The sequence below is a fragment of the Macaca mulatta genome, chromosome 5 (assembly GCF_049350105.2).
Source record: "Macaca mulatta isolate MMU2019108-1 chromosome 5, T2T-MMU8v2.0, whole genome shotgun sequence".
NCBI lineage: Eukaryota > Metazoa > Chordata > Mammalia > Primates > Cercopithecidae > Macaca > Macaca mulatta.
Window position 1 is genome coordinate 3,538,482 of NC_133410.1, and position 26,600 is coordinate 3,565,081.

A 26,600-nucleotide genomic window follows, 5' to 3' on the forward strand; every position below is an offset into this window, starting at 1 on the left:
ACCACAGGTATGTACCACCACACCTAGCTAGTTTTTTTGTTTTGTTTTGTTTGAGATGGAGTTTCGCTCTTGTTACCCAGGCTGGAGTGCAATGGTGCAGTCTAAGCTCACTGCAACCTCTGCCTCCTGGGTTCAAGCGATTCTCCTGCCTCAGCCTCCAGAGTAGCTGGGATTACAGGCGTGTGCCACCATGCCCGGCCAATTTTTGTATTTTTAGTAGAGATAGGGTTTTGTCATGTTGACCAGGCTGGTCTCAAACTCCTGACCTCAGGTGATCCACCCACCTTGGCCTCCCAAAGTGCTGGGATTACAGTCAAGAGCCACCGCGCCTAGTCTTACTTTTTAAATTTTTTGTAGAGCTGGGGTTTCACCATGTTGCCTATGCTGTCTTGAAATCCTGGGCTCAAGCAATCTGCCCGCCTTGGCCTCCCAAAATGCTGGGATTACAGGCTTGAGCCCCTGCGCCTGGCGAGATTTTCTGTTTCTTTATGATTTGGTCTTGGTAGGTTTTGTGTTTCTAAGAATTTTTCCATTTCATCTAGGTTATCCAATTGTTCATAGTACTCCTCTATAATTCTTGTTATGTCTGTAGAATTGGTAGTAATGTCCCCTTTGTCATTTCTGATTTTAGTAATTTGAGTCTTCTCTTTTGTTCCTTAGTTCATTTAGCAAAAGATTTGTCCATTTTTTTGATCTTTTCAAAGAATCAACTAGGTTTCATTGATTTTCTTTCTTGTTTTTCTCTTCTCTATTTCATTGATCTCTGCTCTAATCTTCGTTATTTCCTTTCTTCTTCTAGCTTTGGGTTTGGTGTTTTTTTTTCCCCCTAGTTTCTTAAGTTGTAAAATTAAATTGTTGATTTGAGATCTTTTTTATTTTTTATGTAAGCATTTAAGGCTATAAATTTCCCCCTTAGTACTACTCTTGCTCTGTTCCATAAGCTTTGGTATGTCATGTTTTCATTTTAATTTGTCTCAGATATTTTCTGATTTTCCTTATGAAGGGCAAAAGAAAGTTATAGATATATCTTTGTGAGGTAAAAGGTTTTAAAACAGACACAAAAGGCACTCACTGTAAAGGCAAAGACTGATGATTGTGATTAAACGAATATTAGGAACCTGCATTCGTCGAAACATACCATTCCTAGAAGGAAGGGCAGGAGGACGGCGCAGCCACCCACAGAGGCCCGTGGACCCTGAGAACGCAGCACGCCCATGAGAGTGACAAATGGCTCGAATGCACAGTGGCGAGGGATTTGAGTAGACATTTTATTACGGGTGCTAGCCAAAGTCACCTATGAGAACGTTTCCAGGCAAATTCCTAGAGTTCCATCATGTGTACCAAGAGCATGTGCAAGAATTCAAAATAGCAGGATTCATAAGATCCCTACACGGAAGCAGCCTGACTGCCCACCAGCAGTGGAAAGGACAGATAGCCTATGATTTATTCCTGCAGTGGAATGCTCGATGGCTGTAGAAGCTAATGGACTATGGCTGTCTTAATAACATGGATAAATACCACAGAAAGATGGCAGACGCAAGAGAATGCACCTGTGTCATTCCAGTTATAGAAATCTGAACACAGACAAGACTGTTGAAAACCATGGTTTTATGTTATGTGCTTCAGTGGTAGAACCATAAAGAAGAGCTAGAACATTGTTGTGCTTTTCATTGTGAACTGGGTGGGGGCTTTGTGGGCTTCACTTTATGATAAACCACCGAGCCATGCCTTTCTGTTTTGTACTCTTCTGAATTTGTGTTATAGTTGATGACAACAGTGGCAGTTTGATTGTGTATATTTTTTTCCAGCCCTTTTGAAAGGCTAGGGCATCAGCCCAGAGCAGGCAGTGTTAGTCTCTGGGGTGAGGGTTTGCAAGTGGGCCTGAAAGCAAGATGGGGCCCGGGACCTGGGTGCGTCAGCGGAAATGGCGAGGGGCAGGCTGGCCTCTGAGCCGGGTGGGATGGAAACCGAGGGCATGAACTGGCTCCAGGTAGCAGAAGCAAGGGAAGGCCCTCGGTGGGGAGCACTTGGAGGAGCTCCCGAGGCAAGAGGTGGAGGTCAGAGGATAACATAGCTGCTCTGGGAATTGCAGGGGCGAGTTTTGTTTGTTCTGCAAGGGAGGCAGCAACAGGCCTATTGAGGAAAGATGCAGTCAGAGGGAAGGTCTCTCCCTTCCAGGTGTTAAGTCAGGTTCAGACAGAGATGGTCTAAAGTGTTTGCGAAATGTCTTAGCGCTGCACCGAGGGCCTAGAAGATAGGCCCACGTGCATCAGTGCCTCTCACAGGCCAGGCTCCTGGTGGAGCTGTGTTCTTGGGACTGAGGCTTTCAGGGAACAGTGCCCCCCACCAGCCTGGGGAAGTCAGTGTTGGGAGCCAGGAGCCAGTGTGTAGTGCTCTCCCTCGTCACCCACAGCAGGCTGTGGCCCTGAGGGGGATGGAGGGCAGCCATCCGCTGTGGATGGGGCTGGGCTGGTGCACTTGGGTTTTGTTTGCTGGTTTCTCCACATGTGTTCCCTGTCTCAAAGGGCAGTGGCAGTGAAGGAGGGGTAGGGTGCTGGAGACCCAGGTAGGGGACATGAGGTATGGGGGGGGTTCCAGGCCCTGCCCAAGCCAGGCAGGACAGTCTGCAGGATCTCCTGCGAGTGCCAGGTTGAGGGGCACATTTTTCCTTAGTTGTCCTAACCAGTGTGTAGCCTCACGTCATGAAGAGTGAGGGTGTGTGCGTGTGAGAGTGTGAGGGTGTATGTGAGGATGTATGTGAGGATGTGTGAGGGTGTGTGTGAAGGTGTGTGAGGGTGTATCTGTGAGGGTGTGGGTGTGTGCAAGGGTGTGTGTGTATGTGTGTGAGGGTGCAAGGGTGTGGGTGTGTGCGAGGGTGTGTGTGAGGGTGCAAGGATGTCAGTGTGTGTGAGGACGTGGGGGTGTGTGTATGGGTGTGAGGGTGCGAGGATGTCAGTGTGAGGGTGTGTGAGGGTGTGAAGATGTGAGGATGTGTGTGAGGTTGTGAGGGTGTGTGTGAGGGTGCGAGGGTATCAGTGTATATGAGGGTGTGTGTGAAGATGTGAGGGTGTGTGACGGTGTGAGGGTGAGGGTATGTGTGAATGTATGTGAGAGTGAGGATGTGTCAGTGTGTAGGAGTGTGTGAGGCTGTGTGAGGGTGAGGGTGTGTGTATGTGTGAGTGTGAGGGTACGAGGAAGTCGGTGTGTGTGAAGATGTGAAGGTGTGTGTGAGTTAGGGTGTGTGTGAGGGTGTGTGAATGTGAGAGTGACGGTGTGTCAGTGTGTGGGAGTGTGAGGCTGTGTGTGTGAGGGTGTGTGTGCGCAAGGGTGTGTGTGTGACTGGGAAGGTATCTGTGTGTGTGAGGGTGTGTATATGTGTGAGAGCGTGCACGTCTGTGAGTGCATGGCAAGGCCACTTGAAATGCAAGGATGTATGTGAGTGTGTGTGTGATAGTGTGTGCACGTATGTGAAGGCGTGTGTATGTGAGTGTGTGAGACTGCGCATCAGTGAGTGTGGGGGCGTGTGTGTGCGAGGGTGTGTGTGAGATCGTGTGTGCATCAGTGAGTGTGCATGGCAAGGCTATTTGGAACTAGCAGTTCTCTCCGTCTTCTTACCTCATTCATAAATCCTAGTGTTTTTGGAATTATTTCTGCAAAGTTACATTATGTTAAAATGGAAAAAGTGACCGGTGATTATAAGTTTCTATTCTTTCCCTCATCAAAGAGATTCAGCTATTTTAAAGAGAAACAATTTTTTAAAATCCAGTTTAAGCTTGGCTCATGTTCTGTTTCTCTGACTTTCATTTTGGGTTCCAGCCTCCCTGAGAGACCCCAAGTCTTGTAGTCAGTCGACTCCTGGTAAGGAGCCACGGTGGGGAGAAGTGTAGCAGCAAGATGGCGAGAAGGACAGGGGTTTGCGTGTTCCACGTGTAGGAGACTCTGCTTGGGAAACCACAGCACTGCCTGCCGTGGAGATGGACGCCACGTCCTGCTCACCGGGCGCTCACTGCAGGGCTCCGTGCAGGAGTGAGGCGGCAGCGTGCGGACCTGCCAGCCCTCCTGGTTTGGGGCAGGCTTGGCGGGAACAGCCCAAAGACCAACAGTGGTTCCTAACAAGAGCTGAGAGGGAGTGGGGTCACCAGAGTGAAGGGAGGTAGACAGACCCCTTGGGACCCCGGGGTCGGGGACTGGAAGGAAGCTTGGCACTAGAAACCTGAGGGTGGCCTGGAGGGCTGGGAGGTACTTGCGGAGTGGGCGGGGGGAACACGGGGAAGGGCAGTGCAGTGCCGGGATGGGGAGGGCACAGGCCCCCCAGGCTTGCAGAGCCCATGCTGCCGGAGCGGCCGGGCCCCTGGGAGTCTGGGGCTCTGCTCGGTCACATCATCTGTGATTTCGAATGCTTCCCTCTCCGGTTCTGCACGTGTCTCGAGATGGCCAGGAACTGCATTTTACTCATATTTGTGCTTTTCTCTATTCACCAGCAAAATAAGCAGAATTTATCTTTGATGAATCATGTAACTGTTTGTAAGGGTTACCGTGTAAACCCTGGGGATGGCCTTGTTGTCCCTTGAGTTCTGGCTTGGGTGTCACCATCCGATACTAGCACCGCATCACTGGCTGCACCTCAGGGCTCCTGGGCTCGTGACGTCCATCTGCCTGTGACTTGGGGCCTCCATGTCTGAGGGCAGCCCCTGCAGCATGTGCTGAGCTTCCTGGCACTGGGCTCCTCTCACCCAGGGACCCTGGCAGGGTGGGTGTGTCCTCAGAACCTGCTCCCGCAGATGTCCCCACGGAAGTCGGCCCGCATTGTTCCTGAGCTGCGGTTCAGTAGGCCAGGCAATGTCCTGGGCCAGGCAATGTCCTGCCCTTGGGAGTCTGCCCTCCACTTGGGAGAGATGAACAAACGGCAGCAGCAGGAGACTGTCCAGGGGCTCGTGGCCCCTGGAAACGAGGCCAGGTGATGTAGGGAGTGCCTGACGCTCGGAGGGAGCCAGGGCAGGTGTTGGGACACGGCCCAGGGCCTAGGGCAGCTGGTGTGTCCCAGGGACAGAAGGAGGGAGGGCTGGGCTGACACCTGGACTTGGATATTCTAAGTGTGACAGAAGCTTTGGGTAAATTTACTGCCGGGAGCTGAAGGAGAAGGCGACTGCCCTGTGTGTGGCGTGGAGAATTTGGGGGCCTTGGCTGATTTCCCATCACTTGACTTGGTGGGCGCTGCCTGGGAGAGCCAGGGCCTGGCTGCTGCAGGAGGAGGCTTGGCACCTCTGCTTGGAAGGCCCCTCCCTGTGGCGAGAGGAGGCTGGAGAGGAGGCTGGGTGAAGTGTGGGACCCAGAGGGGCACACCCTATACAAGGCAGGCAGAACCCAGGTGGTCACTGGATGGAGCCTCCTGCACCCAGGGCGGAAGCTGCACTTTTCCAGGGGAGCAGAAGGGGTGTCCCAGGCGACAGGAGGATGAGGTGATGGTGGTTTGTAGGTTCCCTGGGAGCTGTAGGAGCCAGGAGCCTGGGCTGGACCCTGGGACAGACCTGGACTCAGGGGCTGGGCAGAGAGGGGGTATTCAGGGCCAGGGATGGCAGACCGCAGTCCCTGGCGAGACCCGCTGCCTGTTCCCGTAAATAGAGTCTCCCTGGGCCGCAGGTGCCGTCTGCTGTTTTCATGCTACAGCGACAGAGTGGGGTCGAGTGCATGGTGTCACCTGCACAGCAGGCAGTGCCTACTCTTGGCCCTGTAGAGGGAGTCTGGAGGGAGGAGGGAGACAGGTGAGAAGAGGGAGAAAGGACAGGGCTTAAGGGAGGGAGGAGGGAGGGAGGATGGGGCTGGAGGGAGGAAGGAGACAGGTGAGAAGAGGCAGGGAGGACAGGGCTTAAGGGAGGGAGGAGGGAGGGAGGATGGGGCTGGAAGGAGGAGGGAGACAGGTGGGAGGAGGGAGGGAGAATGGGGCTGGAGGGAGGAGGGAGACAGGTGGGAGGAGGGAGGGAGGATGGGGCTGGAGGGAGAAGGGAGACAGGTGGGAGGAGGGAGGGAGGATGGGGCTGGAGGGAGGAGGGAGACAGGTGGGAGGAGGGAGGGAGGATGGGGCTGGAGGGAGGAGGGAGACAGGTGGGAGGAGGGAGGGAGGATGGGGCTGGAGGGACGAGGGAGACAGGTGGGAGGAGGGAGGGAGGATGGGGCTGGAGGGACCAGGGAGACAGGTGGGAGGAGGGACAGAGGTGAGAGGAGGGAGGGAGGACAGGGCTTGAGAGAGGGAGGAGGGAGGGAGGATGGGGCTGGAGGGAGGAGGGAGACAGGTGGGAGGAGGGACAGAGGTGAGAGGAGGGAGGGAGGACAGGGCTTGAGAGAGGGAGGAGGGAGGGAGGATGGGGCTGGAGGGAGGAGGGAGACAGGTGGGAGGAGGGACAGAGGTGAGAGGAGGGAGGGAGGACAGGGCTTGAGAGAGGGAGGAGGGAGGGAGGATGGGGCTGGAGGGAGGAGGGAGACAGGTGGGAGGAGGGACAGAGGTGAGAGGAGGGAGGGAGGACAGGGCTTGAGAGAGGGAGGAGGGAGGGAGGATGGGGCTGGAGGGAGGAGGGAGACAGGTGGGAGGAGGGACAGAGGTGAGAGGAGGGAGGGAGGACGGGGCTTGAGAGAGGGAGGAGGGAGGGAGGATGGGGCTGGAGGGAGGAGGGAGACAGGTGGGAGGAGGGACAGAGGTGAGAGGAGGGAGGGAGGACGGGGCTTGAGAGAGGGAGGAGGGAGGGAGGATGGGGCTGGAGGGAGGAGGGAGACAGGTGGGAGGAGGGAGGGAGGATGGGGCTGGAGGGAGGAGGGAGACAGGTGGGAGGAGGGACAGAGGTGAGAGGAGGGAGGGAGGACGGGGCTTGAGAGAGGGAGGAGGGAGGGAGGATGGGGCTGGAGGGAGGAGGGAGACAGGTGGGAGGAGGGACAGAGGTGAGAGGAGGGAGGGAGGACGGGGCTTGAGAGAGGGAGGAGGGAGGGAGGATGGGGCTGGAGGGAGGAGGGAGACAGGTGGGAGGAGGGACAGAGGTGAGAGGAGGGAGGGAGGACGGGGCTTGAGAGAGGGAGGAGGGAGGGAGGATGGGGCTGGAGGGAGGAGGGAGACAGGTGGGAGGAGGGACAGAGGTGAGAGGAGGGAGGGAGGACGGGGCTTGAGAGAGGGAGGAGGGAGGGAGGATGGGGCTGGAGGGAGGAGGGAGACAGGTGGGAGGAGGGACAGAGGTGAGAGGAGGGAGGGAGGACGGGGCTTGAGAGAGGGAGGAGGGAGGGAGGATGGGGCTGGAGGGAGGAGGGAGACAGGTGGGAGGAGGGACAGAGGTGAGAGGAGGGAGGGAGGACGGGGCTTGAGAGAGGGAGGAGGGAGGGAGGATGGGGCTGGAGGGAGGAGGGAGACAGGTGGGAGGAGGGACAGAGGTGAGAGGAGGGAGGGAGGACGGGGCTTGAGAGAGGGAGGAGGGAGGGAGGATGGGGCTGGAGGGAGGAGGGAGACAGGTGGGAGGAGGGACAGAGGTGAGAGGAGGGAGGGAGGACGGGGCTTGAGAGAGGGAGGAGGGAGGGAGGATGGGGCTGGAGGGAGGAGGGAGACAGGTGGGAGGAGGGACAGAGGTGAGAGGAGGGAGGGAGGACGGGGCTTGAGAGAGGGAGGAGGGAGGGAGGATGGGGCTGGAGGGAGGAGGGAGACAGGTGGGAGGAGGGACAGAGGTGAGAGGAGGGAGGGAGGACGGGGCTTGAGAGAGGGAGGAGGGAGGGAGGATGGGGCTGGAGGGAGGAGGGAGACAGGTGGGAGGAGGGACAGAGGTGAGAGGAGGGAGGGAGGACGGGGCTTGAGAGAGGGAGGAGGGAGGGAGGATGGGGCTGGAGGGAGGAGGGAGACAGGTGGGAGGAGGGAGGGAGGATGGGGCTGGAGGGAGGAGGGAGACAGGTGGGAGGAGGGACAGAGGTGAGAGGAGGGAGGGAGGACGGGGCTTGAGAGAGGGAGGAGGGAGGGAGGATGGGGCTGGAGGGAGGAGGGAGACAGGTGGGAGGAGGGACAGAGGTGAGAGGAGGGAGGGAGGACGGGGCTTGAGAGAGGGAGGAGGGAGGGAGGATGGGGCTGGAGGGAGGAGGGAGACAGGTGGGAGGAGGGACAGAGGTGAGAGGAGGGAGGGAGGACGGGGCTTGAGAGAGGGAGGAGGGAGGGAGGATGGGGCTGGAGGGAGGAGGGAGACAGGTGGGAGGAGGGACAGAGGTGAGAGGAGGGAGGGAGGACGGGGCTTGAGAGAGGGAGGAGGGAGGGAGGATGGGGCTGGAGGGAGGAGGGAGACAGGTGGGAGGAGGGACAGAGGTGAGAGGAGGGAGGGAGGACGGGGCTTGAGAGAGGGAGGAGGGAGGGAGGATGGGGCTGGAGGGAGGAGGGAGACAGGTGGGAGGAGGGACAGGTGAGAGGAGGGAGGGAGGACGGGGCTTGAGAGAGGGAGGAGGGAGGGAGGATGGGGCTGGAGGGAGGAGGGAGACAGGTGGGAGGAGGGACAGAGGTGAGAGGAGGGAGGGAGGACAGGGCTTGAGAGAGGGAGGAGGGAGGGAGGATGGGGCTGGAGGGAGGAGGGAGACAGGTGGGAGGAGGGACAGAGGTGAGAGGAGGGAGGGAGGACAGGGCTTGAGAGAGGGAGGAGGGAGGGAGGATGGGGCTGGAGGGAGGAGGGAGACAGGTGGGAGGAGGGACAGAGGTGAGAGGAGGGAGGGAGGACGGGGCTTGAGAGAGGGAGGAGGGAGGGAGGATGGGGCTGGAGGGAGGAGACAGGTGGGAGGAGGGACAGAGGTGAGAGGAGGGAGGGAGGACGGGGCTTGAGAGAGGGAGGAGGGAGGGAGGATGGGGCTGGAGGGAGGAGGGAGACAGGTGGGAGGAGGGAGGGAGGATGGGGCTGGAGGGAGGAGGGAGACAGGTGGGAGGAGGGACAGAGGTGAGAGGAGGGAGGGAGGACGGGGCTTGAGAGAGGGAGGAGGGAGGGAGGATGGGGCTGGAGGGAGGAGGGAGACAGGTGGGAGGAGGGACAGAGGTGAGAGGAGGGAGGGAGGACGGGGCTTGAGAGAGGGAGGAGGGAGGGAGGATGGGGCTGGAGGGAGGAGGGAGACAGGTGGGAGGAGGGACAGAGGTGAGAGGAGGGAGGGAGGACGGGGCTTGAGAGAGGGAGGAGGGAGGGAGGATGGGGCTGGAGGGAGGAGGGAGACAGGTGGGAGGAGGGACAGAGGTGAGAGGAGGGAGGGAGGACGGGGCTTGAGAGAGGGAGGAGGGAGGGAGGATGGGGCTGGAGGGAGGAGGGAGACAGGTGGGAGGAGGGACAGAGGTGAGAGGAGGGAGGGAGGACGGGGCTTGAGAGAGGGAGGAGGGAGGGAGGATGGGGCTGGAGGGAGGAGGGAGACAGGTGGGAGGAGGGAGGGAGGATGGGGCTGGAGGGAGGAGGGAGACAGGTGGGAGGAGGGACAGAGGTGAGAGGAGGGAGGGAGGACGGGGCTTGAGAGAGGGAGGAGGGAGGGAGGATGGGGCTGGAGGGAGGAGGGAGACAGGTGGGAGGAGGGACAGAGGTGAGAGGAGGGAGGGAGGACGGGGCTTGAGAGAGGGAGGAGGGAGGGAGGATGGGGCTGGAGAGAGGAGACAGGTGGGAGGAGGGACAGAGGTGAGAGGAGGGAGGGAGGACGGGGCTTGAGAGAGGGAGGAGGGAGGGAGGATGGGGCTGGAGGGAGGAGGGAGACAGGTGGGAGGAGGGAGGGAGGATGGGGCTGGAGGGAGGAGGGAGACAGGTGGGAGGAGGGACAGAGGTGAGAGGAGGGAGGGAGGACGGGGCTTGAGAGAGGGAGGAGGGAGGGAGGATGGGGCTGGAGGGAGGAGGGAGACAGGTGGGAGGAGGGACAGAGGTGAGAGGAGGGAGGGAGGACGGGGCTGGAGGGAGGAGGGAGACAGGTGGGAGGAGGGAGGGAGGATGGGGCTGGAGGGAGGAGGGAGACAGGTGGGAGGAGGGACAGAGGTGAGAGGAGGGAGGGAGGACGGGGCTTGAGAGAGGGAGGAGGGAGGGAGGATGGGGCTGGAGGGAGGAGGGAGACAGGTGGGAGGAGGGACAGAGGTGAGAGGAGGGAGGGAGGACGGGGCTTGAGAGAGGGAGGAGGGAGGGAGGATGGGGCTGGAGGGAGGAGGGAGACAGGTGGGAGGAGGGACAGAGGTGAGAGGAGGGAGGGAGGACGGGGCTGGAGGGAGGAGGGAGACAGGTGGGAGGAGGGAGGGAGGATGGGGCTGGAGGGAGGAGGGAGACAGGTGGGAGGAGGGACAGAGGTGAGAGGAGGGAGGGAGGACGGGGCTGGAGGGAGGAGGGAGACAGGTGGGAGGAGGGAGGGAGGATGGGGCTGGAGGGAGGAGGGAGACAGGTGGGAGGAGGGACAGAGGTGAGAGGAGGGAGGGAGGACGGGGCTGGAGGGAGGAGGGAGACAGGTGGGAGGAGGGAGGGAGGATGGGGCTGGAGGGAGGAGGGAGACAGGTGGGAGGAGGGACAGAGGTGAGAGGAGGGAGGGAGGACAGGGCTTGAGAGAGGGAGGAGGGAGGGAGGTGACAGGAGCTTTCACATCTGTCCCCAGTGAGTTGCCTTGATCCCGTCTTGAGGCCTGTGCTGTGATCTTGCCCATCCAGAGCTGTAATTCCCAGCAAAAACCGACGGAGCCCCGAGTCTGGCCTAAGCCTTCTTGGCTGTTGGGTTGATAGCGTTGGCTTCTTCCTGGCCTCCCACTCACCTGGGACAACGTGTCGCACGTCACATTGTGTGGGAATGAGATCCTCACAGGCCTCTCAGAATAAGCACCTTTTACCCTGTCTCTTAGGTTTGTGACTTTGCTATTTTCAGAATTTAACTTAGAAATTTTTGCTTATCTTGGTCTTTCACACACAGTCTGCTTTTAAAACCCATTATAAGGGAAAATTTCTGAAGTGTCCTTAAGATCCTGTGAACTCTGGGCATGTAATAGGATTCTTCAGTGCTTCAGGGCCTTCTCATTGAGTGAATGTTTGTTGAACACCTACTATGTGCCCGACATTATTTTGGCTCTGGGGAGGCAGTGGGGAACATGCTCAGTGTTGACCCCTCCCTGCCTTGCTGAGCTGGTCCTGGATGGGCTGCGTGGGCCACCGTTGCATGGGGCGTGCTCGAGGTGGAGATGGCTGTGAGCAGCTGCAGGCCAGGTGGGGGTGGGACCTCCCCTGGGGGGTGCTGACCTGGGCAGCACCATGGCACACCCAAGAAGGGCGATGGGGAAGGAAGGGAGGCAGGCAGGCAAGACCGTCAGGCTGCGTGGTGGTTAGGCGCGGGGCTGGGGCAGGTGCCGGGGCAGACCGCAAAGGGTCAGACTGGCGTATGGCAGCCAGCTGTCTAGTTGGTTAGACAGGGTCAGGGGTGGAGGGCAGGAGGATGGGAGAGCCCAGCTCGGGGAGATTTGAGGGTCCTGCCCACAGAGGAGCCATACCTGGGCCTTTGGCTTGGCCCCCCGAGGCCTCCAGGGTTAAGAGCAGGGAGAGAATCCGGGCCTGTGATCACATCTGTGAGCTTTGCAGGTGTCTCCGGGACCGTCAGCAGAGGCGCTCCTCCAGTCCCTGCCTCCCGCGCCCTCCTGGCTGAGAGCGAGGTGGTCCCGCCCCATGAAGGAGGCAGCAGCACTTGCTGCCCGGGGCCACCAGGGCCGTCCCGTTGCCTGGGTGTTCTGTGCTCATCCCCTTTCCGCCGTCCAGAAACCTTCAGGAGAGAGTGCTTCTGTTCCCTCCAGATCGAGCTGTGTCCCAGGAATGACTGGAAGGCTCAGGAGGCCCTGGTTAGGCTGGGCATCACGGGATGTGTCCCCCAGCAGAGACTGGTGTGGGGTGGGGGCGGGAACTGGTGAGGGGCCTGGGGAGGCAGGTGAGCCTGCTAGGAGACCCAGAGTTTAGGAGGAGCTCTTTGGCAGGCCCTGGAGACCCTGGGTCACCCACAGGCCCCTTTGCCTTCACTGGAACTTTCCAGCTAGCCAGGCTTCTCCTGGCCCCAGGACATAGCCCACGTGGGTCCTCACCTCTGCCCAGCTCAGCTTCTCCCCACCCAGAATGCGCTCTGCCCTGCCACCCCCATCATCCCTGCTGCCCTGGCTGGAACCAGAGCTCCTATCCTCAAACTCCTCCAACCTGGCCCTGCCCGCCTGCCCACCCTGGGTTTCCAGCTCAGGACAGACCCCTTGGGATGTGAGGGGCTCCCTCTGGGTACTCAGGAAGTACGTCCTGTTGTCCAGCTGGGCAGTGAGGTGCAGGCCTGAGCCCCCGCTGCACCACAGCTGCCTCCAGGCTCACATGCCCACTTGCCGGGCTCACCACACGGGGGCTTCACCTTCCCTGGGATCCGCGGCGGGCCTGCGTTGGAGGGCTGAGAACGGCTCGCCCTTTCCCAGCTAGCGCTCTGCCCACTTTCTCTTCACGCCGGCGCCTGTGCAGCGCACGATTGGTGCTCCCACCTTGCAGTGCTTTCTTCCTGTGTCCAGGCTGGCCGTGCATGTTTGTGAAGGGCTGTGCTGGGCTTCCCGGGCCTGGGGTCTGAACCCGACTCCCACCAGGCACTGAGTAAACACGTCCATCCAAACAAGGGAAGTGGAGCATGAAGCAGGGGAGATGGGCTGGGGCCCGGAATCTTCTGGGGGCATGGCTGTCAGCAGCTCCTGGACCTCTGACCATGTGGCAGGGGGCTCATCCCCGTCTCCCCAGGGCACTTGCTGCTGGGGCCCTCAGGCAGTCACAGGGGGTCTCCCAGGCATGTTCTGGCCCTGCCTCATCCCTTTCCTCACCCATTTGCAGAGGGGAGGCCCTGGCTAGACAGGGGAGGCCAGCAGCTGCCGAAAAGGACAGGCTCCCACAAGAGGAGATGGGGGAGGCTAGAGAGAGACAGGAGAGTCCGGAGGACCTGTTGTTAGTGACTGGACAGCAGCACGCGGAACTCTAGCGGCCTGGGCTGCTTTGTGGGCTCTGTAGAATAAACCACGTAGACAACGTGAAATCGTGTTTCTTCCTTTCTGTCCTCGATGGAACACACTGGGATGAAGATGTTTCTGTCTGAAAGAATTGAGGTGAAATCAGTTTAGCACTTAGGTGATAACCTCTCAACAGAAGGCCCCACGCACGCCCAGGCTGCATCCACTTCTCAGGCGCTGGTGGCTTTCCCCAGGGTTTGGGGGCCCTTGGGGGACAAGGATGCTGTTGTCCTCTGCTCCTGCCTGGAGACCACTGTCTCCTCCAAAGCTCTGTAAACTGTCAGTAGTGCAGGCCCCTCAGAAGCCAATGAGGGTAATGGGCAGGTCAGTGTCAGGGGCTCACCCGGCCACCCCAGAACCCCTTGCTGTTGTTCTGGAACCTTCAGATTGCTATCTCTGAAAGTGTGCCTGGGTGGGTGTACATGGGTGGGTGCTCTGTGTGTGTGGGTGCCTGTGTGTGTGCCTGTATGTGGGGGGGTGCCTGTGTGTGTGTGCTTGTGTGTGTGTATGTGCCTGTGTGTGGGGTGCCTATGGCTGTGTGTGGGGTGTGTGGAGTGTGTGTGTGTGTGTGGTGGGATACGTGTGTGTGGGGTGTGTGTGGGGGGCATGTGTGTGTGGGGGGGTGCCTGTGTGTGTGCGGGGGGTGCATGTGTGTGTGTGGGTGTGTGTGTGGGGGGGTGCGTGTGTGTGTCTGGGGTGTGTGTGGGGGGTATAGGGGGTGCGTGTGTGTGGGGGTACGTGTGTGTGGGGTGCATGTGTGTGTGGGGCGTGTGTAGGAGGTACGTGTGTGTGGGGTGTGTGTGTGGAGGGTGCGTGTGTATGGGTTGTACATGTGTGTGGGGTGTGTGTATGTGTGTGGGGTGCATGTGTGTGTGTGGGGTGCCTGTGTGTGTGGTGGCGGCTGGGTGCATGGTGCTGACGGGAGGGCAGGGGACAAGGATGCTGGTTTTATCTGAGAGATGTGGCTTAGCCCAGGAATGGTGATGTGGTCTGGGGGCCTGGTCTATACGTGCTCCAGCTTCTGTCACACTGCCTGCCATGCCTATCGTACATAAGGTAGACCCTCTGGCCCAGAGCCCAGGGGAAGTGGGTGGGGCCATGGTAGGTAGAGGCGAGGCCCTGCTGAGGAACAGGGCTTATGAGTCCACTCCAGACCTACGGGGCTGACCGCGGGTCCCAGTAGCTTGGGCGGGAGCCCCTTCCTGGGCTGGTGACAGAAGTGGAGGTGGCGCCCCTTCCAATGAGGAGCAGCTGTGCAGAGGGAGGTATGGCTGCCTTGGGGTGATTCCTCCACTTGCTGGGGGTGTGGCTGGGCGCCTGCCTGCCTGCTCCTACAGACTCCCCCACACTTTTGTTACGTGCACAGCTCCTGAGAAAAGCCTTCTAAGGAAGCGTGAGCTGCCGCGCATTCTGCAAGCAGCCATTGTGCATTTGTGAAATGCAGCGTGTACCCAGTGCGGTGGGTTCTGTCACTGAACACTCTCGTGTTGGGAATGCTCATGTTCCTCCACAGAAGGGCAGAAGCAGAGCTGGCACAGTGCCTTCCCAGCTGGCAGCCTCACCCCAGACCCAAGAGCCATGGACCTAGCCTGGTGGCCCTGTGGGCACTGAGTTTGCAGTTCCTGGGCAAGAAGCTTCCCCAGTTCTAATGGTGAAGCTTCCCCCAATCTAACGTTTCAGGTTTAGGATTCCTAGAGCCTAGACCGAGACCCAGATGGCCCATTCTGCATGATTTTGACAGCAGGGAAGCACTTTGGGGTGAGCGGTTTACCCCTAAATCTCTAGAAAATTAACAGATGATTTTGCAGTGATCTCTAGGCTTTATAAATAGTTTTCTTTTTCTTTCCGCCTTCCTTTTTAGAGCCAGGATCCATCATGGTTCCCTCGCTTTCTGGTTGTTCCATATATTTGGAGGGTGGGCAGAGCAGATCACGGAATACAGATAGCACTGAGAGGGCTTTAGGCGTGTGCCAGATCCCGCTGGCTGCCACCCAGTAAGCTGGTGCATGTGGAGGCTTAGAATAGAATCATTGGCAACTGTAATTAAGGTTGTGAACTGCACCACGATGCTAAAAAAAACAAATTCTCTGCAGCTGTTTTACTGACTGAGAAATTACCCCTATCGGCCGAAGTTTTATTCTTCTGATTTGGTAGAGGAAATAGTTTAAAAATGATCTCACAGCGTGATTTATGTAAATGACGTTTCTTTCTTTGGATGAGACAATTGAGATAGAGTCTGAAACCCTGGCAAGCCACAGCTTCCTGCAGTGTCCTGTTGCCATGGGTTACGAAGGGAGCGAGAGGGAACTTCATCGGAAATGCCTCTAAACTTTTCTGACACGCACAAGCTGCGGTGTTGAATGGTGTGTCTTAGACCCGGGTGCCTAGTGTGGCTCGGTGCCTTACAATGAATTTGGGGAAACAGTTGTCAAACGAAACGCACGTTTCCAATGACCAGCAGGTAAGTTATTCCGGCTTTTTCTTTTCATTTAATCAGTGGTAAGAAAGCGAGGCACCCTGGTTATCCTGTTTTAGCGAGTGGCAGCCATGGGACTTGCAAATGCTTGTAAGGATAAGCTTTGGAAATGCTTTTCATGTGCCTGCACCACAGCTCAAAGCGAGCGCTGCGGAGGCTCGGCCGAGGCTCTGGGACTGCAGCGCGTCCCGGGCCCCACACACCCGTCCGCCGGCCTCAATCCTTCGGGAGCCCGAGCTGCCAGGTTTTAAGTTAGAACTTACAGAAGGCATCGAATGTTTTTCTTTCCTTTACCATAGTAATTCTCATAGATTTGGAAGATGTGAGTGAATTGATTTTGTTGAAATATTAATTTTAGGCTAGATAAATATATCAAAATCTTAGGCTCTTTAAATGATGGTAGCTTACATTTCTAAATGTAATGAGTTGATTTGGCTAATGTGCATATAGGTAGCTACTATAGATCATATTAGTGATTACTATATGAGCTTATGAAGTTGAAGTTACTCTAAAATGGCTTTTTAAAAGAATTGAGATGAAATAAAAATAATTTCTATTTTCCTCTTATGGCTGTGTTGATGTAAAGATAAAAATAAATTTAAATTATGTACAGAAGTCTTAGTAATTACTGGGCACTGATTTTGAATTCATTCTTTTCTGGGAATTGTATAATCTTAATGTTTTCCTAATATCTAATTAAAGTCTTCTGTAGAGAACTGAAGGAGAAACTACTAGTTTAGAGATGAGGGGCATGGAGGTTGGGAACGGGAAAATGAGCTGTGCCTTCCTTTTAAGTGGGAAATAGACGCGGGTCTGCTGGGCAGGGCCAGCGTGAGTCTGATGAAATCCACCAGCTTTCTGTGCGTTTGGAAAGCCGCTTGGAAGGTGAAGCTGCGTGAGGCTGGAGGAGCGGCTTTGGTCTTCTCTGGGGCGTGCCTGCTGCGGGCCGCCTCTGGCTGTCTTGGTGCAGGAGGAATGTGTTCCTGTAACCTCTGTTTCATATCCTGCATCAGAAAGTGAATTTTGGAACTGTCATGGGTTTAATGGGCCAGTTAATCAGTTAGCCATTTGTACTAATGTGTAGGCAGCACTTTCATCTCAGTGTACATCCAGGCAAGTTATAGAAAATTTTGTTTTTTATTCCGTGTAAAGTCATTAAAAACCTGCCTTTGTAAGTGCCCGTTTACATGATTTGGACTTCCTTTTGAAGCTCTTGCAAATGCTTACACTGGCGGATAAGTTGTTCACGCGAGCGTATTGGAATCTGGCTGATGTGGTCGCCAGGCATCAGAATGAGCGACTCCCCCCCTCAGTCAGAGGCACACCAGGTGGGTGGTCGTCTCTGCTGCAGCTCTGCCTGTCTGGGCTCTGGCCAGCAGATGAGGGGCTGGAAAGCCTCTGGGGTCAGCAGAATTACTTCCCCCTCTGAGCGTCAGGTAGTTGTTCTAAAAAATGGGAGGGCCAGGGAATGCTGGGGTGCTGCCGTCTGTGTCTGCAGCAGCACTCTTTCGGAGGCCCGTTTGTCTCCAGGTCCCCTCATCCTGAGGGGGAGGACGCCACCGCTTTTCTAGGAGCTGTTGCCCGACTCCATTCAAAGAGCATGCGGGGGAGCTGCCGGGATTTCCACTTGGAGAGAATCTCTGGAGGCTCTGGCTGGCCAGATCAGTCGATCCCTGGCTCCCTGGCTTCGGCAGGCCAGGAAGATACCCATGCCCGTCACCTCATCGGGGCATCTCATCCTGTTTCATAAACCGTGTGGCGTCAGGTGTTGCAGGCTCTGACACTAGTTAGATGCTGAGAGGGGGCACCGAGACCCCAGGCCCAAAGAAATAGGAATTGCCTGGAGGAAGAGAGCCCTTGCTCTCTGCCTGCACACCCCTCCCAGGGTGCCCTGCTGTGGGGTGGCTGCTCTGGGCTGGGGGCTCCTGCAGCCCTGGGCGGCCCAGCTTGAGCCTCCCTGGCAGGCAGCAGCCGTTCAGTCAGCCTGTGGCTGTCACAGGGTCCTGGGTGGGACTTTCCAGGGCAGTTCCACCTCTCCTCTGAGTCGTGGGAACAAGTCACCACTGCAAGTGAGTGCCCAGGTGAAGGCCCCACTGGCACGGCTGGACGAGCGTGACAGTTGTTGCCGAGCCGCCTGAGCGTCGGCTTCCCCGACGTTCCTCCTGTGTGTGAGCTAGTGGTTTGACTCCGGTCCTCAGCTGTCAGAGGCCGCCTCGGGCGCATCTGCACTGGGTCCCCCAGGTGTGCTCTGTGTGACTGGCGTGGAGGTGGCGGCGGCCGTCAGGGTGTGGTTTTGTGATGTCTCAGGGTGTCCTTTCCTTCCTTCATGAAAAGAGGTTCTGCAGTGTCGGAAATTGGCAGAAACTTTGTTTCTCAAGGCAAAGCCCTTTAGACACTTGGGAGCACATGAGGTGCGGTGTAGATTTGTCTTCATTTCTCTCAGCATGGGCTTGTCTTCAGGCTGCCGGAGTGTGACGGAAAGAACTTTCCAGAGACCACGGGGCTTCTCTCCCCTCCAGGCATTGACGTTCTGTTTAATACTTTAAAAATCTTTAAAAAGGGTTGCACTGTTTAAAAACGTGGAACGTTCTCTTGTAGGCAGTGTGGAGACCATGGTCACTGAGGAAGGGCAGGAGGGAGGAGGCATGGGAGCTAGTGCAGTCTGTGGCCCGGCGCGGCTGTGGTCATGCAGAGGATGCGGTGAGACCTGACAGTGAGGCTTGAGGCAGACAGATGCTCACGCAGGGAAGAGGGCAGGGCCTGTGTCGGAGCCTGGGGAAGTGAAAGGATAATGAGGAAGACGGAGTGTGGTTAAGAGGAGGCGGTGACCACTGGCGACACGTGGCAGTGACTCTGGCTGCAGCCTTTGGGCCCCCATGCCTTTGACCGGAACCTTCACCCTTCCCTCATGAGTCTGCCATGGGCGGGCAGGCCGGGCCAGGTTCCAGGGTCCTCCAACAGAGAGTCCCAGCCCCCGTGGGACCAGGTCGTGTTGGGGCTGAGGCTGGTGGCAGGGGGGCAGGGCTGATGGCCGCTGCAGGACACAAGAGGGATTCGGGGCATGCCTGGGCTGACGTGCCTGGGGCTGACATGTCTGCGGACACCTCTGCTGGGTGATTTGTGAGCCTCTGTAGGGTGGGCTTGGTGGGTCATCAAGGAAGGTTTTTGCATTTCACCGTGTCTCTTTTCTATTCTGGAGTAACCTAGTCTCTCTCACCAGTGTCACTGATCGTGTCTCCCAAATGGCCCTCATGTGCCCACGCTCCTTCGGGACCCTGAAGTGCAGTGCTGACTGGCATTGGGATTGCAGGGCACGCCCTGTGTGCTGTGGCCGTGTGCCTGGCCTCTGCCTGCCTGTGTCCTGCCGTGTCGGTCAGCTTGCCTTTTGCCCCAGACCTCTGTTGCCCTGAGCCTGGTGCAGGAGGGCCTGGAATCTGTGCTGGTGAGCATCCATGCGTCCCACTTCACATGCTGGTTGCAGATTCTTCCCTCATTTTATGATGCTCTGAGTCTTGTCATCTATATGAGGAAAGCTCCAAGTATATTTGAGAAAAACTGTTTCAATAAATTTCTATTTTCACCTCTTTCCTCTTCTTTTCATTAAAAAATTGGACACCTTATGCTGTAAACTGTCCGTCCATGTTATGTACTCAGAGGTGTATCCTTCTCAGGCAGAAAGCCCCACCCCTTTCTCCTGGGTTCTAAGGAGAAAGGCGGCAAGCTCGCGTGGCGAGGCCCTTGAGCGCTCAGCACTTTCTCCTACCGGGTCCCATGCAGCTCTGTGAACGCAGGCGTCCTGGTCTCTGTTGGGCGGATGTGGAGGCTGGTTGAGGTTCCTTGCAACGCTTTTGCCATCCTGCACGTGATGCAGGGACCCGGCCTCTCCAGACAGCAGGAGCTGCTGCGCTTCGAGTACTGGACCAGTTTTCCTTGGGCTTCTGCAGCAGCGCCCTCTGGGTTCCCCTCTTCCCCTCCGACTCCACTGGCTTCTCACCACTGTCAGGTCTTCAAGGGGAGGCCTGGGCTGGGCGGGGACCGGTCTCCTTCCTCCACCACCTTCCATGACAGGCTTGATTCATCCCTCACATGCTGCCCTCCCAACCTGCCCCTGCAGTGGGCACCTCCGCCCTGGGCCCCGGCCTCAGTGACAGGTCCACATCTTCTCACCGTGTCTCCTCAGACATCCAGGAGGCCCCTCAGACTTAAGTCCCAAACATGACTTGGATTCTCCCCTCGCCTCCAGTGTACCCTCCCTCAGTCTCCTGCATCTCAGGAAGGGCTGGCCCTGTCCCTTCTGCTTGAGCCCACACCCTCTAATACTCCACGTCACCAAGCTCCTGGGCTCGGCCTTCAAAATCTCTGAGTTTACACTTTCTCACCCCCATTGCTGCAGCCTGCCCTCGTCCCCATCTCTTGCCTGGAGCACCGCGGAGCCTCCAGCTGCCCCTGCCGCGCCCCGTCCATGCACCTGCCAGAATGAGCAGCGCCATCCTAGCCGCCCCTGCTCTATGCCCCATGGCTTTCTGCCTTGGACTGGGCTCTGTGGGACAGGGCTGCCAGTTCAGTTCGCATGCTCGTTTTGTCCATCCAGCATCTCAGGATGGCTCGCCGCGTCGTGGGAGCTCAGCAGATGCTTTGCTACGTGAGTGGGAGAGTTCTCAGCTTGCGTTTGCCGTGCACCGCCTGTCCCTGTGGGCAGGGCAGTTCATAACCCTGTAACCAACCCTTGGATATGCCAGATACTGCCAAGGGGGCTGCCAGGAGGGGTCGGAGCTCAAGGGCCAGCCTGAGGGAGACAGGAGGCTCGGAGACCAGGGCTTAGCTGCACAGGAGGTCATTTTGAGACAGTCGCTGAGTCTTAGTTCATATCAAGAAACGTTTCCCTGGGCGTGGGCCCCAGCCTCATCTTCAGCCCTCATCTTCAACCCTTATCTCCAGCCCTCATCTCCAGCTTCATCTCTGGCCCTAATCTCCAGCTTCATCTCCAGCCCTTATCTACAGCTTCATCTCCGGCCCTCATCTCCAGCCTCATCTCCAGCCTCATCTCCAGCCTCATCTCCAGCTTCATCTCCAGCTTTATCTCCAGCCCTCATCTCCACCCGTCATCTCCACCCCTCATCTCCACCCCTCATCTCCAGCCTCATCTCCACCCCTCATCTCCACCCCTCGTCTCCACCCCTCATCTCCGGCCTCATCTCCACCCCTCATCTCCACCCCTCATCTCCAGCCCTCATTTCCAGCCCTCATCTCCAGCCTCATCTCCACCCCTCATCTCCAGCCTCATCTCCAGCCCTCATCTCCAGCCCTCATCTCCACCCCTCATCTCCACCCCTCATCTTCAGCCTCATCTTCAGCCTGATCTCCAGCCTCATCTCCAACTCTCATCTCCAGCCTCATCTCCACCCCTCATCTCCAGTCTGATCTCCAGTCCTCGTCTCTAGCCCTCCTCTCCACCCCTCATCTCCAGCCCTCATCTTCAGCCTCATCTTCAGCCTGATCTCCAGCCTCATCTCCAACCCTCATCTCCAGCCTCATCTCCACCCCTCATCTCCACCCCTCATCTCCAGTCTGATCTCCAGTCCTCATCTCCAGCCCTCCTCTCCACCCCTCATCTCCACCTCTCATCTCCAGTCTGATCTCCAGTCCTCATCTCCAGCCCTCCTCTCCACCCGTCATCTCCACCCCTCATCTCCAGCCCTCATCTCCAGCCTCATCTCCAGCCTCATCTTCAATCCTCATCTCCATCCTCATCTCCAGCCCTCCGCTCCACCCCTCATCTCCACCTCTCGTCTCTATCCCTCATCTCCAGCCTCGTCTCCAGCCCTCATCTCCAGTCTGATCTCCAGTCCTCATCTCCAGCCCTCCTCTCCACTCCTCATCTCCAGCCCTTATCTCCAGCCTCATCTCCAACCTCATCTCCAGCCTCATCTCCACCCCTCATCTCCAGCCCTTGTCTCCATCCCTCATCTCCAGTCTGATCTCTAGCCTCATCTCCAGCCCTCATCTCCAGCCCTCATCTCCAGCCCTCATCTCCAGCCTCATCTCCAACCTCATCTCCAGCCCTCGTCTCCATCCCTCATCTCCAGCCCTTGTCTCCATCCCTCATCTCCAGTCTGATCTCCAGCCTCATCTCCAGCCCTCATTTCCAGCCTCATCTCCAGCCCTCATCTCCAGCCCTCGTCTCCATTCCTCATCTCCAGTCTGATCTCCAGCCTCATCTCCAGCCCTCATCTCCAGCCCTCATCTCCAGCCTCATCTCCACCCCTTATCTCCAGCCCTTGTCTCCATCCCTCATCTCCAGTCTGATCTCCAGCCTCATCTCCAGCCCTCATCTCCAGCCTCATCTCGAGCCCTCATCTCCAGCCTCATCTCCAGCCCTTATCTCCAGCCTCATCTCCAGCCTCATCTCCAACATGGGATGAGCTCCTGGTGACCAGCTGTGTTAGTGCCAGTCCCTGCCCAGAGCCTCTCAGCACAGCTGACTTTTACACTCGTCTTTCCTTGTGGGGAGTTGGCACTGCCACATGGAGAACCTAAATCACGAATATCGGTGTGGATGCCTGGCAGCCTGCCACCTGTCTGCGTGTTGGAGGGCCCTTAGCTGCTGAGACTGGGTGAGCTGAGGAGGGCAAAGGCCTGTGTGGTGTTTGTACCAACAGAGGGTTATGGTATGACAAGGAGGAGCATCCCAAAGTCAGATGGCCCCTACTGCTGCCCCAGAAGGGCACTACTTTGGGGTCAAAAGTTGTCAGAACGTATTATCTTAGGCTCCACCAAGGATGTAAAATGAATATTAGCTGCTGCTGCTTTGAAATATGCTGTCATTGTGGTTTTTGCCCCGGTTCAGTTCCTTCTGATTTTATTCAAGGTTGAAAAGCTCCTTGGAACACACACACACACACACACACACACACACACACACACTTTAAAGGGAGGAAGCACACACACGCTTTAAAGGGAGAAGTGCAGATCTGTGTCTCAGCACCAGGTGTGCTGCCCTCCCCGCAGGCTGGGCTGTGGCAGCTGCGCTGCCAGGCGAGGTTGCACATGGGAGCTGGGCTGCAGTGAGGAGGGCACCATGCTGAGGAGTGGAGAGGCAGATGGAGCAGGAGGGGACTGGGTCCCTCTGTGCAGGGGTCGTCGGAGTCCTTGTGCTGCCACCCTCAGGGGAGACACATGTCCCCCAAGATCCTGCACACAGGCGTGCACATGCACTGTGTCCACACACAGACTTGCAGCTCAGAAGTGGGGTCCACGGACAGCACGGGCCTGGAGACCTGCCGCGTGCTTCCTCCATGTTGTTCTGTTTTATCCCATTTCATTTTTTAACATGCTGCTCACAGACTCTGAATTGATTTGCTGGCCCCTTGGAGGGTCATGGCTGGGTCTGAAGACCTCTGTGCTAGTGGAGCAGAGAGCAGCCCAGCATGTGGGAGTGCAGGGAGCCACCAAGCCAGGGCATCCTCTCCTGAATACTCTCTCTGTGCTATACTCAGCCTCAGAGAGCCTCCCAGACGCACCTTTCCAAGGCCTCAGCCTCTGGTGTGGATGCTGTGCTTTTCTGCATTTAGTCCAGCAAGAGATTGTCTTGAAATGTAAAGGATGAAATTTTAAAAAGTAAAGCATATATTAGGTGCAAATTGGATTGTTAAATTCTCTTTATTTTTGAGACCGGGTTTCACTCTCCCACCCAGGCTGGAGTGCAGTGGTGTGATCATGGCTCACTGCAGCCTTGACTTTCTTCCAGCTGGAAAGGACTGGGTCCCTCTGTGCAGGAGCCATCAGAGTCCCAGCCACTTAGGGGGCTCAAGCGATACTCCTGCCTCAGCCCCCCAGGTAGCTGGAGCTATAGGCACACACCACCACACCCAGCTAATTTTTGTATTTTTTGTAGAGGCAGTGTCTTGCCATGTTGCCCAGGCTGATCTCGAACTCCTGAGTTCAAGTGATCCTCCTTTTTCGGCCTCCTAAAGTGCTGGGATTATAGGTGTGAGTCACCAGCCCAGCTGATTATTAAATTCTTAATTCATTTATTTATATTTCTTCTCTTTGCATTGAAAACATTTAATGCATTTGAGCAACTTGCAGGCCTTTGGTGCCTTATTTTAGGAACATCATGTGGTGATTGAATAGTTTTTATGTTCAAGGTAGACAATTTTGTCAGTGGCTCAAAATGAAAAATTTATATTACAGTATATTACTGTAAACCAATAAAATTTGGAAATTATATGTTCTAATAATTCCTTTTGTTTAGTATTACTGACAGAATAAACCTTAATAAAGGTTAGATTCCTCATGTGACACTATTCACATAAATATTTTAAAACTTTCAAAACATTAATTTCAAAATAAAATATCCATGATCTCCATGGACGTGTGTGGCCCAGACAGACTTCCTGCAGAGGAGCAATTGAGTCCTTGTCAGCTGAGCTGACATGTTCAAGAGACCCGCGGAGGAGCAGAGATTGTGCGGACTTAAGTTACATTTTAAAATACTTTGTCAGTTTCCTTAAAACAGAAATGTATTTACTTTAGTGTAAATTCCAATTCTGGAGGCGTGTTATAGAAATTTTTATAGCTGTTTAATTATGGTATATGTTTAAATTGTAAGCACCGAAAAATGCTGACTTACTGGGATCTTTTTCCATGGGTGACTTTGTTTTTGTGACTGTACTTTTTTTGTAAGTATAATGTGTATATATGGAAATTTGGAAAGAATCCAAGAAGTATAGGCCAATGGAAACAAGTTATTAATACAAATAGTACTGTATATGAGAGTACACATTAAGAATGTTGTGCTTTAATTCATAAACATGTTTACAGTGGTCCACATGTGCCAGGAGATGTGGGAATGGCTGCACCTGAAGTCATGTGGAGAAATGGGGTCCTCATCACACACCATACACAAACATCAGCTCACAAATGGATTAAAGGCACTTAAGACCTGAAACCAAAAAAACTCCTAGGAGAAAACACAGGGGAAAGCTCCATGACATCAGTCCTGGCAATGATTTTTTTTTGGACATGACACTAAAAGAATAAGCAACAAACTAAAAGTAAACAATTGGGATTACATTGAGGTAAAAAGTTTCTGCACAACAAAGGAAACAACCAACAAAATGAAAAAGGAACCTGTGAATGGGAGAAAATATTTGCAAACTGCATATCCAGTAAGGGGTTAATATCCAAATACATAAGGAACTCATACAACTCAGTGGCAAAAACCAAATAACCCAATTAAAAAATGGCAAAAGGCCATAGTAGACATTTTTCCAAAGAAACTCTACAGATGACCAATAGGTATATGCAGAGGTCTCAGCATCACCCATCATCAGAGAAATGCAGTCACAACAGTGAGCTGTCACTGCATGCCTGTAGAATGGCTGTTACCAGAAAGGCAAAAGATAACAAGTGTGGGTGAGGATAGGAGAAGAGGGAACCCTTACACTATTGGTGGGAATGTAAATTGTACAGCCATTGTGGAAAACAGCGTGGAGGTTCCTTGAAAAATTAAATATGGAACTACCATATGATCCACTACTGGGTGTATCTCCAGAGGAAATAAAATCAGTCTCTCATAGTTGTGCTCCCATGTTCATGGAAGCGTTAATCACAATAGCTAAGATATGAAAACCTAAGGGATAAAGGAATGTGCAGTATGTGTGTGTGTGTGTGCGCGTGTGTATGTGTGTGTGTGTGTGTGTATGTTTAGAGAGAGAACAAGAATAGCATATTCTGCCTTAAAGGAACTCCTGCAACAACATGAATGAAGCCAAACGTGTGGCTTCACTTATATGTGGACTCTAAAAACATTGAATTTGGCTGGGCGCGGTGGCTAACGCCTGTAATCCCAACACTTTGGGAGACCGAGGCAGGCGGATCACGAGGTCAGGAGATCGAGACCATTCTGGCTGACATGATGAAACCCCATCTCTACTAAAAATACAAAAAATTAGCCAGGCGTGGTGGTGGGCACCTATAGTCCCAGCTACTTGGGAGGCTGAGGCAGGAGAATGACGTGAACCCGGGAGGTGGAGCTTGCAGTGAGCCGAGATCGCGACACCACACTCCAGCCTGGGCGACAGAGTGAGACTCCGTCTCAAAAAAAAAAAAGCAAAAAAACAAAAAAATCCCTTGAATTCATGGACGCAGAGAGTAGATTGGTGCTTACCAATGCCTGGGGGTTGTGGTGGAGAGATGTTGGACACAGGGTACAAACTTCCATTTATAAGATGAGTAAGTTCTAGAGATCTAATGTACAGCTTGGTGGTTGTAGTTAATAATGTTGCATTTATTGTATGCTTGAAATTTGCTACGAGAGTAAATCTTAATTTGCTAAGAGAATAGGTTCTCACCACACACAAAAATGGTAACTAAGTGAGGTGATAGAGGTACATGTTAATTTGCTTGATTGTGATAATCATATTACAGTGTATACATATATTAAAATATCACATTGCGTACCTTAAATAAAAATTTAATATTACCTGTTAGTCTGTTCTCATGCTGCTATGAAGAAATACTTGAGACTGGATAATTTTTAAAGGAAAGGGTTTAATTGACTCACAGTTTCACATGGCTGGGGAGGCCTCAGGGAACTTACAATCATGATGAAAGGGAAGCAAACATGTCCTTCTTCATATGGCAGTAGGAGAGAGAAGTGCCAAGCAAAAGTGGGAAAGCCCCGTATAAAACCATCAGCTCTCATGAGAACTTACTCACTATCACCAGAGGTAACTGCCCCCATGATTCAATTACCTCCCGCTGAATCCCTCCCATGACACATGGGGATTATGGGAACTCCAATTCAGGATGAGGTTTGGGTGGTGACATAGCCAAACCGCATCGCTCCACCCCTGACCCCTCCAAAATCTCATATCCTCACATTTTGAAACACAATCATGCCCTTCCAACAGTCCCCCAACATCTTAACTAATTCTAGCATTAACTCAAAAGTCCAAGTTCAAAGTCTCATCTGAGACAAGGCAAGTCCCTTCTGCCTATGAGCCTGTAAAATCAAAAGCAAGTTAGTTGCTTCCAAGATACAATGGGAGTACAGGCATTGGGTATATACCCCCACTCCAAGTGGGAGAAATTGGCCATAACAAAGTGGCTACAGGCCCTA

At 55.3% G+C, this 26,600-nt stretch overlaps 1 protein-coding gene across 8 annotated transcripts in view; it reads left to right on the plus strand.

The window, feature by feature from the left end:
• RGS12 (regulator of G protein signaling 12) overlaps nucleotides 1–26,600 on the plus strand; it is a 184,608-nt gene that overhangs the window by 90,582 nt on the left and 67,426 nt on the right. For 3 of the 8 annotated variants that reach the window (XM_015137903.3, XM_078003012.1, XM_078003015.1), the window contains exon 1: nucleotides 15,326–15,460. The exons of the other annotated variants lie outside the window; for them this stretch is intronic. In XM_015137903.3, coding sequence (XP_014993389.3) covers nucleotides 15,407–15,460 — 54 coding nt within the window. In that variant the 5' untranslated portion in view covers nucleotides 15,326–15,406. Of the gene's footprint in view, nucleotides 1–15,325; nucleotides 15,461–26,600 lie in introns of those variants that run through there. 8 annotated transcript variants of the gene reach the window in all.